Raw genomic sequence first — 17,041 nt, 5'->3', positions numbered from 1 at the left:
AGTGATTTGCAGACCACATCTCAATTCCTTTTGGGATTACAAATTCTAAAAGAGTAAATTGATCAAGGAGACATCTTTTAATTGACCTGCATATGCAGGCTTTTGAATGCAACAGAGATCTTCTGTTGGCGTTCTGCGTATTCTCAATCCTGGAGGCTGTTCTGATGCAGCACAAGTTTAAATTCAATGGCAGTCATTTTCCACCTTGCCATTTATATAACCGCTTTTCAAAGCAAAATAAGGTTTTGGCATCCAGCATGGAGAAAAGAAGTTACATTCCCATCACTTTAGGAAACAAACAGTAGTGATTTGAATAATCTCTTTGTTTAATTTCTGCATTATTCTGAACATTTTCAGTAGCAAAGGCTGCAGTCACAAACGGTGCTTAGTGAAGCAGGGGGCTGGGAAAAATCTGGAGCAAATCCAGGCATTTTATACCAACACACTTTTGAGCAAACTCCAAAACCCCATGAAACAAGCTGAAGTGAAAGCAATTTATCAGAGTGACTAGATTAAATTTCCTCAAAGTAAAGATTATTAATCTGGGAAGCTGTTTTCCCAGGATGAATGACTTCAGCACTTTTCTCTTCCGGCAGAGAATTTAAACAAGCCCTTTGTTAAGAGAGAAAGAAGGAGTAAACACCCAGCTCATCATTCCTTGAAACAAATAGCACCACTTCCCTGAGAACCTCACAATGAAAAAGCACTGAAACCTAGCCATACCAAAACAGAAAATGCTTGAGAATAAACAAAGCAATTTTATGGCACACACACACATACATATATATTTTACAAATTTCTGTTACCGGTATTTTTAGCACAGTTAACCAAGACTGCTGATAGCACTGGCAGTGAAAAATGGTTGAGATGAGGCAGTCTGTTTCAAAAAGTGATGGATGTTCATTCAACAGTCATGCAATGTACTGGAGAGCCAGTATGGTATAGTGGTTAGGTTACTGGACCAGGACTTTGGGAGGGCCGAGTTCAAATCCCCACTAAGCCATAAGGATCCCCGAGCCAGTCCCCATCTCTTGGTCTACTCTACCTTGCAGAATTGTGAGGGTAGCACGAGGAGGAGGAGAACCTCGAGCTCATTGAAGGAAAGGTGGCATCCAAATGTAATAAGATGTAAAAACATTTACCACTCCACCTTTCAGGAGGGTTGGGGCTGGATTTTGAACCGTTCAATTATCTATTGAGGGCTCTCCTCTTCCTTTTCCTCTTGTGCTTGGCTTTGATTGTCTCTTGGTTCAGAAGTGCATGCAAATGGGTTGCTTGTGCACTGATCTGATTACAACGGAAGGTTTTGGTAATTCTCCTACAGATGCAGCTGATTACAGAGTCGGATTTCAAAAGGGTATATAGCATTTTCAGAAGAAATAATCTTGTTGCTCATATGAACATAGGTCCAGTAATTAACACTTCTTTGAGATAAAGGAATTTGGTGCCAGAAAAGAGTTTTGGAATACAGAAGCGGGTGCAGTTAAGAATCAGCAATCAGGAGACTGATGAAATGAACAAAAGGAGGAAAAGCAGGGATCTGGGATGATGCCAGCAGGAAGGGTGAACAACATGAGAGGATGGCAATGAGACCAGGAAGCAGTAGTGGCCAATGTGGTGGAGCAGAGTTACTAAACCGACCATCTGGAATTACTGACACCACTTTTCTGACACTACATTTCAAGGCTTTACATTTTCAGGGGGAGCAACAGACGCTTTAGAAGTACTGCAGATAAGAGGAGCTATTACTAAACTTTAGCACAAACTGTTCTAGCTTGAAATTTCACTTTTTAAAAGTCAGCGCAGAAGGTCTAAATGGCTCAAGAGGTTGAAAAATCTTCCAAGATAGGACTTAATTTTCAGCAGGGGTGGACCAATTTGTCAGTTTTGGTTTCTCCTTCTTCCAAGCTTAAATTCAGTTCACCAGATTTCCACATTTTTTTTTTGCAATGAAAAAGAAGTCATCACCAAAAAAAAATCCACAGCATTTTAAAAGTGCACCTCTTCTAAAATAACATTTTTGTATGCAGTTTTGCCTAACATACACATTTCTGAAAGTAACATATCCTAATGTTGTTTTCACATATACATGCATTTTAATGCACAATGTCCCCATACATGTGCAATTTTGGTCCACATATTTTTTGGGGCTGGAGAACTGCATTGCAAAACTCAGAGAAGTGTGAATTTCACAGGATAGCTTGTTTCTCAGTTCATGTATTGCTTCCGGAAGTGCAAACTAAATAGATTTGCATTAAAAGACAAACTGAATTTCTCCCTCATCCCTTCTTAGGGCAGACCCCAGACAGAACTGCTTTGCTGCCTCCACCAATCAACATTTACAATATTCCAAAAAAGCTGAGCTGGAGGACATATAGTGAGACAGACTGTACCTTAAAAAGACAACACACATCTGGATAAACTGTATTTCGAAGAGGCAAGGAGAAGCCAGTAAAAGGGGAATTTACAAAGAGAGACCATTCAGCATTCCCACAGGGGTTTAATGCTTTTAATTACAGGTGAATTCCCCATAAATGTAAAATAAAATAAAAAAGGTCAGAATAGTTTGACCTAAGCCGGCAGTAAGATTTAAAATGTAATTAAGTCACCATGTGATAAATTCTGGCCTTAAGTGTTACAGTGTGAAAGGAATGGCAGGATTATTAAGAATCCTTTGGTTGTTTCTAATCAAGTATTGACTGTGGCGCCCCAAAGGAGCCCAAGTAACGACAGAGCCTCATTGATCAGATATAACTCGCTTCTCCAATTCAATAAGAGTTTAATAGAGGATCTTATTTTGGGAAAGCTGATGGCTTTTTATTTGTCTGGCTTGGGATTGTCTGAACTGCCTGAAAGGCTAACAAAGCACAGCTAGAGAAGTTTTATCAGCCTAATCTGAGAGCTAGGATAAAAAGCAGCGCATAATTGAGGGTGTACCATGAACAGAGCTCCCAATTTAAAAGGTAGCAGTTAGCATTTGGTTCTTCCTCCCCATTTTGTTTGTTTCAAGCAGTACTGGGAAGAAGCCAACAGCATAAGCAAAGTGGGCTCTCTACATACGGTAACTACAGCTTTTACAAGACTTTTCATGCTGAAGTGTCCCACAGACATTCAGAGGAAACTCAGGCCATAAACAAGCTGAGTAAAGACTGACTCAAATGGCGGCCAGGGTGGAAGGGAATCAAGTGCTTCTAAGCTGAGTTGCATGATTATAATAATCATGAGAAGTCAGCCATCCACAGACATGAAATTCCATGCTGCATAATGTAGAGTTTTACAGGTTGTCACTGGAGGCAAGCAAACCTGCCCTTTTGCCCACATGCTTCTAGCAAAAGCTGAGGCCATGGAAATACTCAGAAAAGGAAGTCCGTAACAGGAAAAGATCTATTGCTGTTTTATTTTAAAACAACAACAACAACAACACATGACTGATTTCCAGTATTATAAATTGCATGCAGCAACTCTTCTTTAGACCTGGAAAGCTACAATCAGAACATACTGAGTGTTGAACATTCTGACCTTTGCTGTGAAATGTGCTTGAAATGCAGTGCAGATGAGAGGCAATTAAGGGCTGATTTGCTCTGTCTTCAGAAAAAGGGAAGGGGGGGAAAACAACACTTCCAAAGCATGGTTACTAGCAGAACACAAACAACAGGACTTAAAAAATAAACAATGAAATGAAAAGGAAATGAAAGAATGAGTTGGGGGAGAATTACTGACTCCTAAAGCATCCTTGACATTCTGAAACACAGAATTAATTGTGGTTGACTGATGAAGAGCTACAGTACATCAATAGGGATGGGAGGGTTGTTGCTGGCTGATCAATGTTATTATTCTGTCCCAAATTTCCTCTATATTGTCAGGAGTTGAGCAATGTAGTCTTCTTTGTCTGCCTAAGCTGACAGGTCCTGGAAACAGAAGTAGTTTGCAAGTGAAATGTGTTTTGCACTAGGAACATCAGAGGCACATACTTGAACAGTTAAAAGATAATAGAAGCTATATGAACCTCTGTGACCATATGAACACAGGGAATGAGCACTTAACTTTTGGGAGTATGCAAGAATGTGAAATGCATTAACAAGATACCTTGGGTGGGAAGGAGATTCTTAAGAGAAAGTGCTCTTTTAAGGAACCCGACGGAAGAAAGGGTAACTGTGGTAGACAGAATTCTGGAACCTTTATGAGTTCATCAGATCTGAGCTTAGGCCAGGGATGAGACCATCCAGATGTTGATGGACTCTTAAATCCCACCAACCCTGATCACTGGCTATGTGGCCTGGAGTTAATGGTAGTCCCCATCCCCGGCCTCAACCGAAACTTAGTCATGGAGGCATGACTGACAAAATTAGCCCGTTCTTTTCTCTATTAGAATGTATTGTCCTACATCTACCTTTGTTTTCCTAGTTAGGCAAAGCAGGGCATGTATATATTCCATAAACAAACCAACCAACCAACCAACCAACCAACCAACCAGTGTCAAGTATGTTTGACTAACTGGGAAAACGAATTATGCATTTAATAATGTCAATAATGTAATAACATACTGTGTACTCTCCTAGAATGTCTTCCATAGTATTGTGGTACCAAAAAAGAAAAGAAAAGAAAAGAAAAAGGCAAGTGACTTCTCCTGTGGGTTCAGGACAAGGCTTTCTCTGAGACAGATTAATGTGGTTCCATGGAATGTAGCCAACATTATTTGAACACAAAGATTAGCTGCTCTTACCTCCATTGTCTTTTAGGTGTAGAGCTATCTTGGTATCATCTAGAAAAAAGACAATCAAAGCTATTAGAGCACAGAACTCTGGATAAAAATATGATATAATGCTTTATTTGTGATTCTTATTATTTCCAGTTTATCCTTGGTATTCTATTTGGTCTCACATTCACAATAGGCTGTGCACCTCAGTAATTTCAGAGCATTTCTGCACTACAAATACACAGTAATTTGAAGCAACTAAGGATTCTTGACATTAAGAGGTGCTGATGTTGTGCTTTCCAGTTTCAAATTCCCCAAATGAGGGGTGCTAAGAACTTGTAACATGACTTGGGAATTCAAAAGTTGTTTTGATTAAATTAATACAATTTAGTTTTGCCTGGAAAGTAAACTGTGTGCAGAATTGCATGGAAATCATTAAAAATTATTGCCAAGTGCTTGCAGGTGTTGCTATTTTAACATTACCTGTCATTTTCAGAAGGTAAAAGTAAAATTCTTTGTTTTTCCAAAAGTAGTTTATGTGCTTCTTCATCAAAAAATATACTTATAAAGCTAAATGTTGTCCAATCCAATCACAAAAAATAATAGCAGTTTTGAATTCCTCACACCAAAAAACTGTATTTTTAAGATCTCTCTCTGAAGAAATGTGCAAAAGTTAACTTTCACCCATATCCCCTAAAATGACATGCCCTGCATGATGCCAGAATGTTAATGTTACCTTTGTACAGCAGGGTGTTTTCCTTCCACACTCACACAACCCTCTCTAGCCTCCGTTCAGGCAAGCAAGAGGGTTGATCAGAGTTTGAGGAGAGAACCCATCAAGGAGGGTGCAAAGTGGAGATGCTGCAGGGTGTGGCTCATGAAGCATTCCATGGGTCAGAGAGAGAAGCCAGGAGGTCTGCATTCAGCCACTGGCCCTCCCTTGGTTTGTAGTATCCTTGGATCAGAATCATTACGCAAGGATTGCTTTCCCCAATGTGCTGGTGTCATGTGAGGTTTTCGCCCTAGGAAGCTTAGCACAACAGATAACCCCTTCCAGTTTAAGTTACCTTCTGTGGGTAGGCTAGTTGGCAGATGGGATGTCGTGGCTCCTTTGGTAGTGGTTAAAACTCTGGATCTCATTGTTGTCTGCTGGGCAGCAGTAGTGGTATGAGGAGGGATTTGCGTCGTGTCTACATTCTTCTCACAAATCTTATCTTTAGACTACAGAGCAGGGAGTGGGGGGGGGGGACACAAACAAGAAAGGAGAAAATTGGTTCTCAATGAAGGCCATTTGTCTCTGATCTACAGACATCTAAAGCAAGCACAAAATGTCAGACCGGAGTGAGTGAAAATGGAAACCTTAAATCAAGACCTTTTTTTAAAAAAAATCAAGACAGAATACTCTCTGCCTTGATTAAAAAGAAAAAAGGAAAGAGGCAGTGTGGAAATCTGTAAGATGGGTGAGGATGAATTGCAATGATCAAGTTGGAGTAGGGAAGGATCTCTGGGCATGCTCAGATTCTCTGCTATGCTGGGAATGCTGATTTGTCATGGAAGGGCCACACACATTAGTGGCTGTTGCACTACACAATTCCCTTCATCCCTGAACATTGTTGGCTGGGGTTGATAGTAGGGTCCCATGCTGGCTACCCCTATTTGTCATCATTACTTCACATGCTCTAAAGCTGAGACCTAGGTGTTCCAAACATAACCCAGGGCTTGTCCCCAGCGTGACCTGACATACAAGACCATCAGTATCTACAAAACAATTGGCAGGCTAGTGCTTTGGTACTAAGCCATTCGTTTTGTTACTGTCCAGTGTTTATAGCACATCTCATATTTTCCAATACCATGAATAACTAATAAAAGGAAACATTGCTAAATCTTAAAACTTCAGACCTACTCATCATCTTTAAATGCCATTAACAGCTATTCAAAATGACAAGGTCGTTATGCGTGGATAATACTCTGGGATTCAGCATCCATGCCCAAAAGCTGCTGTTCGGGAATGTGAGGAAGGGGCACCCTTGTAACCAGCATCAGGTGCTCATGGCAACAGTGATGGAGCAGATGTTCAGCTGTCAACCTTGATTATCTCCAGGGGAAGCTGATCCCCCAAATTCTCCTTTCAACACTGGTTAGCAGAGGACAGTTGTATCTCTGGATCAGGGCCACAATCTCAGGTTTGTTTGTTTGTTTGTTTATTGCCCCAGCTGTTCACAAAAAATATTTATTAAACATGGGATGTCGAAACATTACCTCTTCAGGGCATCCACCATCTACCCAGTCTTGCCGATGACGATCAAATCCACTGGAACATCTTTAAACGATGGTAAGGGATTAAAGCGATCCGGATGCAAATGAAAAATAGATTGGTTGGATAAAGAGGGAAGGGAGGGGAAAAGTAAGTACTTTACTGTTAAACCTTTATGATCAACAGAGTATTCACTTCATTTAGGATGATATTCCGAGTCAAAATGATTAATTCTCTCTATAAGGAACTAATTTTCACGATTAGACAATTTGACATGTCAGTGTCTTTTTGCTATGGATAGTTAATTGTTTCATTTTACTATGCAGCAGGAGATTAAGGTTTGATCTCAAGCCTGTGGATTTAAGCCAATTTAATTTATTCTGTCCAGTATTTTCCCTTCATTTTGTATAAGGCCATAAGAACACACTGTACCAAGCAATATGGCTCTGTTTCATCATACTAGGCGATCAGAGATACCAAGGAATCCATAAATGTCTGATCAGTGCATGCCAGGTTTTAGGCAAGAATCCATCCAAAACAGTCTCAAAAGCAACTTTTGAAGAAATTCTTTCCTTGAACATTTCATTTTTACCCTAATTAACTGAAAATTAATGAGGTTGACACCAAATTATAGTGTATGATATACAATGAGTGCATTTTCAAAGCAGCTGGTAGAATTATGCTTTAATTATTCCCAGGGAGCATCCAACAGTGCAAGAATTGTCATTAATTGTTTTAAGGTGGCTTGAGATCTTGAATCGGAAAGTGCTGCAACTATGTAACTTATTAAGCAAGAAGATGTGGAGTAATCAAGCTCAACTTATACGTGAGATGTTGCTCAACTATAGAAATCAACCCAGCGCTATATTGAGAGAAATTATTCAATGCTTGCAATTTAAAAAAAACAACAACAACAAAAGCAAAACACATTCATTTATTTTGTTTCATCAACCATGGCTTGTTGTAAGCCACAAAAACTGGCTCACACCTTAACACTCAGCTGAGAGTCTTCAATGGATATGAAACTAAATTACACAGAAGTCCTGCACTAGGGGCGGGGGAGAGGAAGGGAGAGGCAGTGTGTGGAGATGTGCGCACACAGTGTTAGACCACGGTTCAGTGTGCAATCTTATGCACACTTACCAGGAAGTTACCGTAAGTCCCATTGCACAAATCAAGGCAGCTTTCTGCACTACTGAAGCAGGAAATCTCTGTCTATTAACTGCCTACCTATTCTGCATGAGAGGAACTGAAATAATTCCTGACCAAAACATGTGGAACAAGCAAGTTATCTGGATTACTCTGCCCTAAGGAACTTGAAAGACCTAAGGGCACTGCTTATTTGACACTTTCTGCTGAGGCACTGGTGAGCCTAAAAAGCCTTACTGAAAAGCTGCATTATCAGAAGTGATAGTTTTGGCTCCAAGTGAAGCTATCTGCAAAATGTTTCCAAAGCATATGTCAGAGAACCATCCGTCACGGAGCATATAATCATTGTTGCATCCCCAAATTACGACTCTGTAAGCTATCATTACAATGTATTTCCTGCTTAGAACACAACATTTAATAAGCCTTTCATTTACTGGCACAGCGATAATTCCCCATTGCCATGAAAACACCATGGTAGATTTGATTAGTTATGCCATTTGTACCATCTGTCAACACAGCCGTTTTATAACAGCTTCATTCTCAAAGGATGACCCAAGTCTGCTCCTGGAGAAGCAATTAACAGACCACATTTGAGGACAGGGGAACAAGGGCCTTATTTGAAGGGGAGAAGGGAAAAACCTGAGGATTCTCTGCTTCTCTTGTTTACATGGAACACAGAAATGTGATGTTAGGAGTTGCAGTGGGACATTAAGAGATGTTTACAGACATAATGGTGATGGTTTGAACTGGCTAGTGGCTCTTGATAGGGAACCACAGGGAACAGAGCAGATTTATTCTAGGGTAGTGAATGTAAGAGACAGAAAGAAGCAGTAAACATCTTGAGGTCTCCTAGGGGGTCATTTGTCCCTATTTTTGGCACAGAAAAAATAAGGCTGAGTGTTTATTTACTGTGCTACCTGAAAGTTGTTTTTTTAAAATAAAAATCTTCTCCTTTTATAATGGTCAAAATAGAGAAGTCAAAAACTACCAGCATCTTTAGAAGTTTCTGCATAATGGGATGGATTCAGCATGTTTCATTTGAGAATGCTTCCTGCCCACTACAGAGCTGTCAAGGGCAAAGGGGCACTGCCAGGAAAAATGTGGCAATCCTAATTTAGACAACACAGCCAGAAACAACTTGCAAAAAGGGTCAGTAGTGGGGCAGGAGAACCACGGCTTGGACCCCCCGGGGCCATCTCTTTATAACAGCCATGGTCTGTCAACAAAAGAGAAACGAAAAGATTTTAAGCAGAACTGTTGACTTTAGACCAGGAGAGAGACTAAAGGCTGGTAAGTGGCATGTACTGTCTCAGAATTTGTTAGTTTGCAGCAATATGTGAGGAGACTTCAGAGTATGCTGAGGCCTGTACATATTTTTTGTGGTTGGAAAAGTGGGTGAAGGATGAAGTGTATTGAGGAGGGACGTGTTTTTTGAACATCGTTCAAATCAAATGCTCAGCTGAGTCCACAATGAATCTTGTTCCACAGGAAGAGAAGAGGTATTTTTAAAGTCTGGGAACTGTTTTCAATGGTATGCATGTCTGCTCAGAAGCTGGTCCCATTGATTTCAAGGTATTCGCAGGTAAATGAGCTGAAACAATTATACTAGAAAAATCGAACTAATGATTTATCAGAAGGAGGGTAACGGGTATCAAATAAAACATAATTTCTAAAAGTGCTAGTGTTCAGCATTGTAAACATGAAGACCCTAAAAAGTAGACAGCACCACTCTGTCCTGTAGGCCAGATTTAAAAGGTGTGTCTTTGCACCCCACCTAAAATTCAGTAAGGAGTGAGTCAACCTTACCTCTAGGGGGACAGAGTTGTGCTGAAGGGGCACTACAACTGAGATGGCCCTTCTCCACACCACCTCCCTATATGGTAGTTGGCAGTGGGATTGCAGGGAGGGTCTCCCCAGAAGATCTTAATGCACAGGTCACCAGATAATGGGAGAGGTTCTCCTTCAAGTACATGGAGCCCAAATAATCCAGGGCTTTATAATTGGGCAAGAAATTTTTGAATTGTGCCTGGTAGCATACAGGTATAGGTAGTTAAACACTGTGCAATATTGGTCTTATATGGTCCCAAATAAAACAACCACTCACATCCCTGGTGGTTGTGCTCTACACTAGATGTAGCTTCCAGACAGTCTTTACAGATTTCCTCATGTACAGCACATTATAATCATCTGAACATGAGGTTACCAGGGCATGGTACTTGTTGCTAAACTACAGGTGAAACGCGAAAAATTAGAATATTGTGGAAAGGTTCATTTCTTTCAGTAATTCAACTTAAAAGGTGAAACTAATATATGAGATAGACTCATGACACGCAAAGCGAGATATGTCAAGCCTGTATTTGTTATAATTGTGATGATTATGGCGTACAGCTGATGAGAACCCCAAATTAACAATTTCAACTTTGGGGTTTTCATCAGCTGTATGCCATAATCATCACAATTATAACCAACAAAGGCTTGACATATCTCACTTTGCATGTCATGAGTCTATCTCGGGGGTCTGCAACCTGCGGCTCCGGAGCCGCATGCGGCTCTTTTGCACCTTTGCCGCGGCTCCGGGCAGGGCCGGTGCGTTTAGCGCCGAAATGTAGGGGGCGCTGCGCCGCGCTGCTGGCCCGCCTGTGCCCAGCCACTTCTCTACCTTGCCGGCGGCTGTGCTGCTCATGCGTGCCTCGTTTCATGCCAGCGCAGGCGCAGCAGCAGACCGCAGCAGCTTCCCTCCTTGGCGCCTGTCCCGGCGCTTGTGTTTGGCTGCTGCTGGTGGAGCTGATGTCTGCTGCGGTTCAACGAGGCGCGACGACTCGACGAGGTAAGGAGGCAGCTGCGGGCTGGGCCAGGGGCGGCGGGCGGCGGGCGAGGGGGAAGCCCTCTTTTAAAAAAAGTGGAAGGGCCCGGCTCCAGGACACGTGGCAGTCTGGGAAGGAAAAGGAAGCCCGGCTGTTCAGCTAAGGGCGGCCCAACGGGATGAGATGGGCGTGGGAAAAAGCTCAGGGGACGACCAGTCCTGGGCTCTGTTTCGGGGGCGCACAGGAGAATTCCCTTAAGCAGCGTGGCGAAAGGGGCCCGAGCATGGGCGTACCGACGGGGGGGCAGGAGGGGGCAGTGGCCCCCCCTAGAAGCCCCCTGCCCCCCCTAGAAGCGGGAGTCCCATGGACTGAAAGAAGGGTTTTATCCATTCTGAAGGAATGTTTTCCCGCGACTGCAGGCGGGACATGATCAGCCCCCTGCTTCAGCCCCTCTCAGGTGCCTTGCCCAGCCCCTCTGCTGGCCAATAGTGATTGGGGCAGTGTGCATGCTGTGTGCTTTTGCATAAGTTTGCTAAACTTTTAGGGTTGCATTTGTGCTGTTCATGGGGCGGAAGTATTCTGGGGGGTTGGATTTCCCCTTCTAGATTTGCCCCTGCAGCGTCAGGCGTCCGGACGGTTCCTTTAATACAGTGCTTGTTGTTTGGCTGGAGGGGGGGAGCGTTTCATGATATTTTGCCATTTTGCCTTCATTACCTGCTCTTCATTACCTGTCTAAATTGTGCTATAAGCTTCTGGGTGTTTATAGTGCTTGGAGCCTGTACTTGCATCCGTGTTGGGCAGTGGTTTGGGGACATATTGGAGGTCACCATTTTTGGTGGGTAAAAAACTTTGTGTTTTAAAAGTTACCCTGCTGCATTTTAGAATTGCCCTTTGACTTCCCCCCCCCAGGCACTGTAGCTTAATCGCTGGCCTCTTTGTTATTCAGTTGCCTTGGAATTAGCTACATTGTTCTTTAATAGCTGGGCTATTACCTCGCCGCAACTGGATTCCCAAATTGTTTTTTTTTAAAAAAAGATTTTCTTGGTTTACAAAGTGTGTGCAATGAGAGAAGGGGGAAAGAGGTTTTTGTGCTGTTCATGGGGCGGAAGTATTCTGGGGGGGTTGGATTTCCCCTTCTAGATTTGCCCCTGCAGCGTCAGGCGTTCGGACGGTTCCTTTAATACAGTGCTTGTTGTTTGGCTGGGGGGGGGGGAGCGTTTCTTGATATTTTGCCATTTTGCCTTCATTACCTGCTCTTCATTACCTGTCTAAATTGTGCTATGAGCTTCTGGGTGTTTATATTTTTGTGGGCCGCAATGGTTTTGCGGCTCCCAGTTTTTTTTTCCTCTTCGGAAACGGGTCCAAGTGGCTCTTTTTGTCTTAAAGGTTGCAGACCCCTGGTCTATCTCATATATTAAACTCCAGTAGCTAATGAAAACAATTGCTTACATAAATGGACTTCCCCATGATATTCTAATTTTTCAATTTTCACCTGTATTCCATTCCAGTAACGGCTGTAGCTGGCAAATTCATTGCTACTGAGGTCACCTGAGTATATAGTGTAGAATCAGGAAGGATCACCAAGCAACAAATCTGCTCCTTCAGGTAAGGGCAAACCCATCTAGCACAAACCATAGCTCCAAACCCTGGACATGGATCTGTCTACCATCAGAGCCTCTATCTTGCTGGAATTCACTTTCTGTTTATTTACCCCGATCCAGCCCAATACTACCTCCAGGCACCAATCCAGCACTTGCACACCTTCACCTGGAGAAACAGGAGCTTGGTGTCATCTGCATATTGCTTCCATGCCATTTACCAACAGCGGTGCCTAATTCAATGTGAATATGAGTTACTGCCCTCAACAAGCCTTGCAAATCTGAAATCAATGGAACCAATTCATCAGGATTTAACTCAACATCTATTAATTTTCATGGGAACTAAGTGGATCCAGAAAAATGTCTGTTGCTAATTTTGTTTAAAGGATATTAATAGTGAGTGTTCACATTCTACGACGACCTCAGGCCTGACTCTGACCATCAATCATTTATATCCCATCTTTCAGGATATAAATCCATCTAAACCTCACTCATAAGAATATACACTGTATTGATTTGAAACTACATTTGTGGTTGCCACCAGATTTAGGGTTGAAACATAAGAAGAATTCTTCTAGATCAGGCCAAAGGTTTGTCTAGGCCAGCATCTTGTTTCCCAAATATCTATGGGAAGGACAAGAGTATAAGAGCCTCCTCTTGCTGTTGTTCTCCAGTGACTGGCATTCATAAGCATGGTGCCTCTGGTCTTGGAGAAAACATATAGCCATCACAACAACCTCTGAGTTTTGGAAGTTCTCAGAGATCATGAGACTAAGGAAGATCCTCCCACCCACCTCTTACTTGGGGCTGGGACAGCACCATAAATGTGCTCACCAGAATAATAATAATAATAATAATAATAATAATAATAATAATAAACCATGCTTGCCACCGGCAAGAGTATTAGCTGAATGGCTGCCCTGCTATTCCAGATGTGGAAAGCCTAGACAAATCAGTAAGGCCGACTGACATAGGCAGATGAACACAGTAAAACTCTTAGACTGATTTAATCAACACAGACAAGAAACAAGCTAAGGAAAGCCTTGAAGGTTCCATGACAGATGGTGTTTGTTCATTGAGCTTGGATGGTGTGGGCTCTAAGTTTAAGGCATATTGGGGTTTCCCCCTCCCTTCCCCTCTGGGTTACATTTGTCTTTAGATGAGTGCAAAGTCAAATTAAAGTGAACACACAGCAAAAAAACAGTCAAATGCTGATTACTGATGAATTATAGAAGAGTAGGGGCTCATCAGTTTTCTCATTAGGAATACCCATTAGCACTCATTACACCTAGAGGTGGGAAGCAAATGGTTTAATTACTGCTATTATGTAATGCGTGCATTGGAGGAGTCAGCAACAAAAAATATCTAGGGTGGCTTTTCATGTAACCTTTCGTAGTTCTTGTTGTTACTGGAATCTAAAATGCACCCATTTTAGCATTGGAGGAGAATTTCATTTGCTCTTCATTATTAAGTGAAGCAACCTAATTCTCACCTTGTTCCAAATGGTTTGGAACAAGATTATCCTTCGGATGTTGCACTTCTCTGAATTTTGTGATACTGTTCTCTGCTTAAAAGTGCATCAATATGTGTAAACAGATGTGTATTTTATGATAAAATGTGTTTAGAAATGCATGTATCATGATAAAATACAGACTGATCCATTAGCCTGCATGTAAATGTTGCCCCATTTCATTTTAAAATATGTTGGAGAGGAAGCATGTTTGCATATTTCATTGGCAAATTGCCTCCTTAGTGCACCTACCCACCTTCCATGACAGATCTGTAGCAGTTGTTGTTAAATTTATTACCTGCCCTTCAGCAGCATGTCCCCGGATGGGTTGCAACAATTTAAAATTCAATATTAAAAACAGTTAAGACAAATCGCAGTCACAGGAATATAGCACATGTGCCTTTAGCTATCTCTGTCCAAGTACAAATCAGCGTGGGAGAAACTCTGCAAAACAAAAGCGCAGAAGCACCATGGGAATGACTAGATGCAACTGGACCAGTCTCCCTCAGAGGAAGTCATGTGCTATTACAATCAGGGAGGATGTGCATAGCTAGTTTCCCACACAGTGTTTATGCTGGTCTCCAGGCTGCATACAACTTGGGAAGCACTTCCACATGAAGACACATAAATATATTCAGTCATAGACAGAAAGGTTTATAAATGTATGTAAACATTACCTCCAAATACTAAAATATATAGAAGATAGCTGGAAAATAACCTGCTTTCAAAGTGTTTAATACAACTTTGCATTGGGCCATAAGGACCTTATGAGACCTAAACCAGGGTTGGCTAACCCTGTTCAAGCCAAGGGCTGCATGGGTCCGTGATCAGCAGTTGAGGGGCTGCATGTCAAAGCTGGTGTGTCTGACGTATAAAATTGTGGGGGGGGGGGATTTTGCTGTGGTGGGGGCCGCAATAATCTTTCGGAACCACAGCAGAAAACCTCTAAGTGTGGTTACCTCCCCTTTTAATTGCTTTTTTGTGGGGGAAGAGGAACTTTTTGTTATCACAGTTTCAAACTGAGGTACCTATGGGAACAGTCAGTGAAAATAAATGAATTTAAAATTAAGGAAGAAGACCTGAGCTAAAAGTGCACCCCCGCTTCAAAGATATTTGGTATCATCCAAATGCAAGCAATCCATAAATACAACTGATGCCAATCATGTGAGCCTACTATATTGTCCAGGGTAAACTGAAAGCTTGCACTCTCTCGTATCAACAGTTCCGTACACAGCATATCTGTATGTGCAGCCACACACACCCATTCTAAAGAAGGCAGGGAAAGATCTCACAAATAATCAGAAAAGCTTCCGTATCACAGGAAGGTTTATTGTGCTCCTACCAAATATGCCTGATGGATCTCTCTGATTCAAATCCAGATTAGCTCCACTGTCCTACACAATCGTCATAATATCAACAGTGCATTTTCAAATAATAGGTGACTTCGTATTAGGTAAGTATCTACCTAAGTATCTACCTATGCCCCTACAGTTTTATGCCCAAGTAAACTTCAATATAATAACTTTACAAAGCATCATCTGCGTTACTGCCATTTACATTCAAGTCCACGTTACCTTAGTGTCTGTTTATAAACTTAAACTTAATTTCTTTCTTGGGCAATTACCTTTATTTTCGAGAGAACTAATTATTTCATTAGTATGAGAAAGCAGGGGACACATTGCATGCCCTTTAATCAAGCCTGCCCATAAACGCTTTTGCTGTTATGGATGCTCAGCAATGGTATATCAGTTAGTACTTCTGTATACATGCTTGGCTAAACCTAAGAAAATTAGGGCAGCAAATTAGGGCAACCAATCACATCAACGACAAGTGTTTGGTGAGACATCTAGAGTCAAAGCAAAACCCTTCTGAATTGTATGTAGACGGCTACAACAAAGACCAAAATGGGAAAATAGAAGCGGAAGAGAACCATTAGCAACTTCAGATCCTCAAATATAGCAATACAGGCATTTCTTTTCATGATAAGAGCCTGTGTTTTATAACAGGGATAAGGAACCTCTGGCCATCCAGGTGTTGCTGGACTCCACCTCCCTGCCTACTGGCTGTTCCTGACCATTGGTGATGCTGGCTGGGGGGATGGAGTCCAATAATGTCTGGAGGGCCACAGCTTTCACATTCCTGTGCTGGAAAATCAGGCAACCAGTTTACTAAAGGTCATTACAATTATAGTGACAAAACACGCAGTCATTACAATTATAGTGACAAAACATGCAGACATCCAGTCAATAAAAGCTTTTATACAACTAAGGATAAGAGGCGCCTCTCACTTTCCTCCTCATTTTCCTCTACAAAAGCACATTTCAGGTTTTGTGCCACCACAGCAAAACTGGATACTTCACATGTTAAGTGTTTGTCCTTATTGCACAGTGGGAATTTTATTTTCGTCAAAGGTTATGGGCTTCTGTTCGTGTGTGTATGTGTGTGTTTTAAAGGAGAATTGGGAGTTTTAATTTTTATTCTTTTGCCCTTTCCTTAACTGTAAGGAACTTGAAGAAAATATTAATAGGAAAAGAGCAGGTCATATATATGGGACAATGCAATAGATAATGCCTAAATCTTCCACAGTTTGCAGTCCAAACAGAGGTGCAGAAACCATGTAATATAAATTGATTGCAAACAGAAACAATGGCAGACCTGGAAACATCTTTTTTCTCTATTGGTAAATAAATGGCACAGGATGAAATTTTCAAGCCATAAAGGCTCTTTGCAGTAAGTCATGGAAGGTAAAGTCAAGGAAACGACTTTTCAAAATGTGTCTCTCTTTAAGATGTTGGAAACAAGCCCAAGGTCTGGATGGGTTCTACGTCCTGTTCAGTATAATAATCACTTAATTTATTTTTTAATGGTTTGCTGCACACGTATTACCGTGTTTCCCCGAAAATAAGACACTGTCTTATATTTCTTTTTCCTCAAGAAAACACACTATGGCTTATTTTCGGGGGATGTCTTATTTTAACCGCTCCACGTCGGCACACTGCATAGCCATGCCTATCCAGGCCATCTTAAGTG

At 41.7% G+C, this 17,041-nt stretch overlaps 1 protein-coding gene across 3 annotated transcripts in view; it reads right to left on the bottom strand.

Moving 5' to 3' along the window:
- Window positions 1–17,041, bottom strand: part of PLXDC2 (plexin domain containing 2) — a 232,312-nt gene that overhangs the window by 12,122 nt on the left and 203,149 nt on the right. For all 3 annotated transcript variants that reach the window (XM_033164880.1, XM_033164881.1, XM_033164882.1), the window contains 3 exons: window positions 6,956–7,016; window positions 5,764–5,917; window positions 4,724–4,762 (listed from right to left, as the gene is read on the bottom strand). In XM_033164880.1, the coding sequence (XP_033020771.1) occupies window positions 4,724–4,762; window positions 5,764–5,917; window positions 6,956–7,016 (254 nt within the window). The remainder of the gene's footprint in view (window positions 1–4,723; window positions 4,763–5,763; window positions 5,918–6,955; window positions 7,017–17,041) is intronic.

This window comes from Lacerta agilis, chromosome 12 (genome assembly GCF_009819535.1).
Source record: "Lacerta agilis isolate rLacAgi1 chromosome 12, rLacAgi1.pri, whole genome shotgun sequence".
Lineage (NCBI taxonomy): Eukaryota > Metazoa > Chordata > Lepidosauria > Squamata > Lacertidae > Lacerta > Lacerta agilis.
Note: the sequence above shows the minus strand (reverse complement) of the source record. Positions and strands in the feature narration are given on the sequence as shown.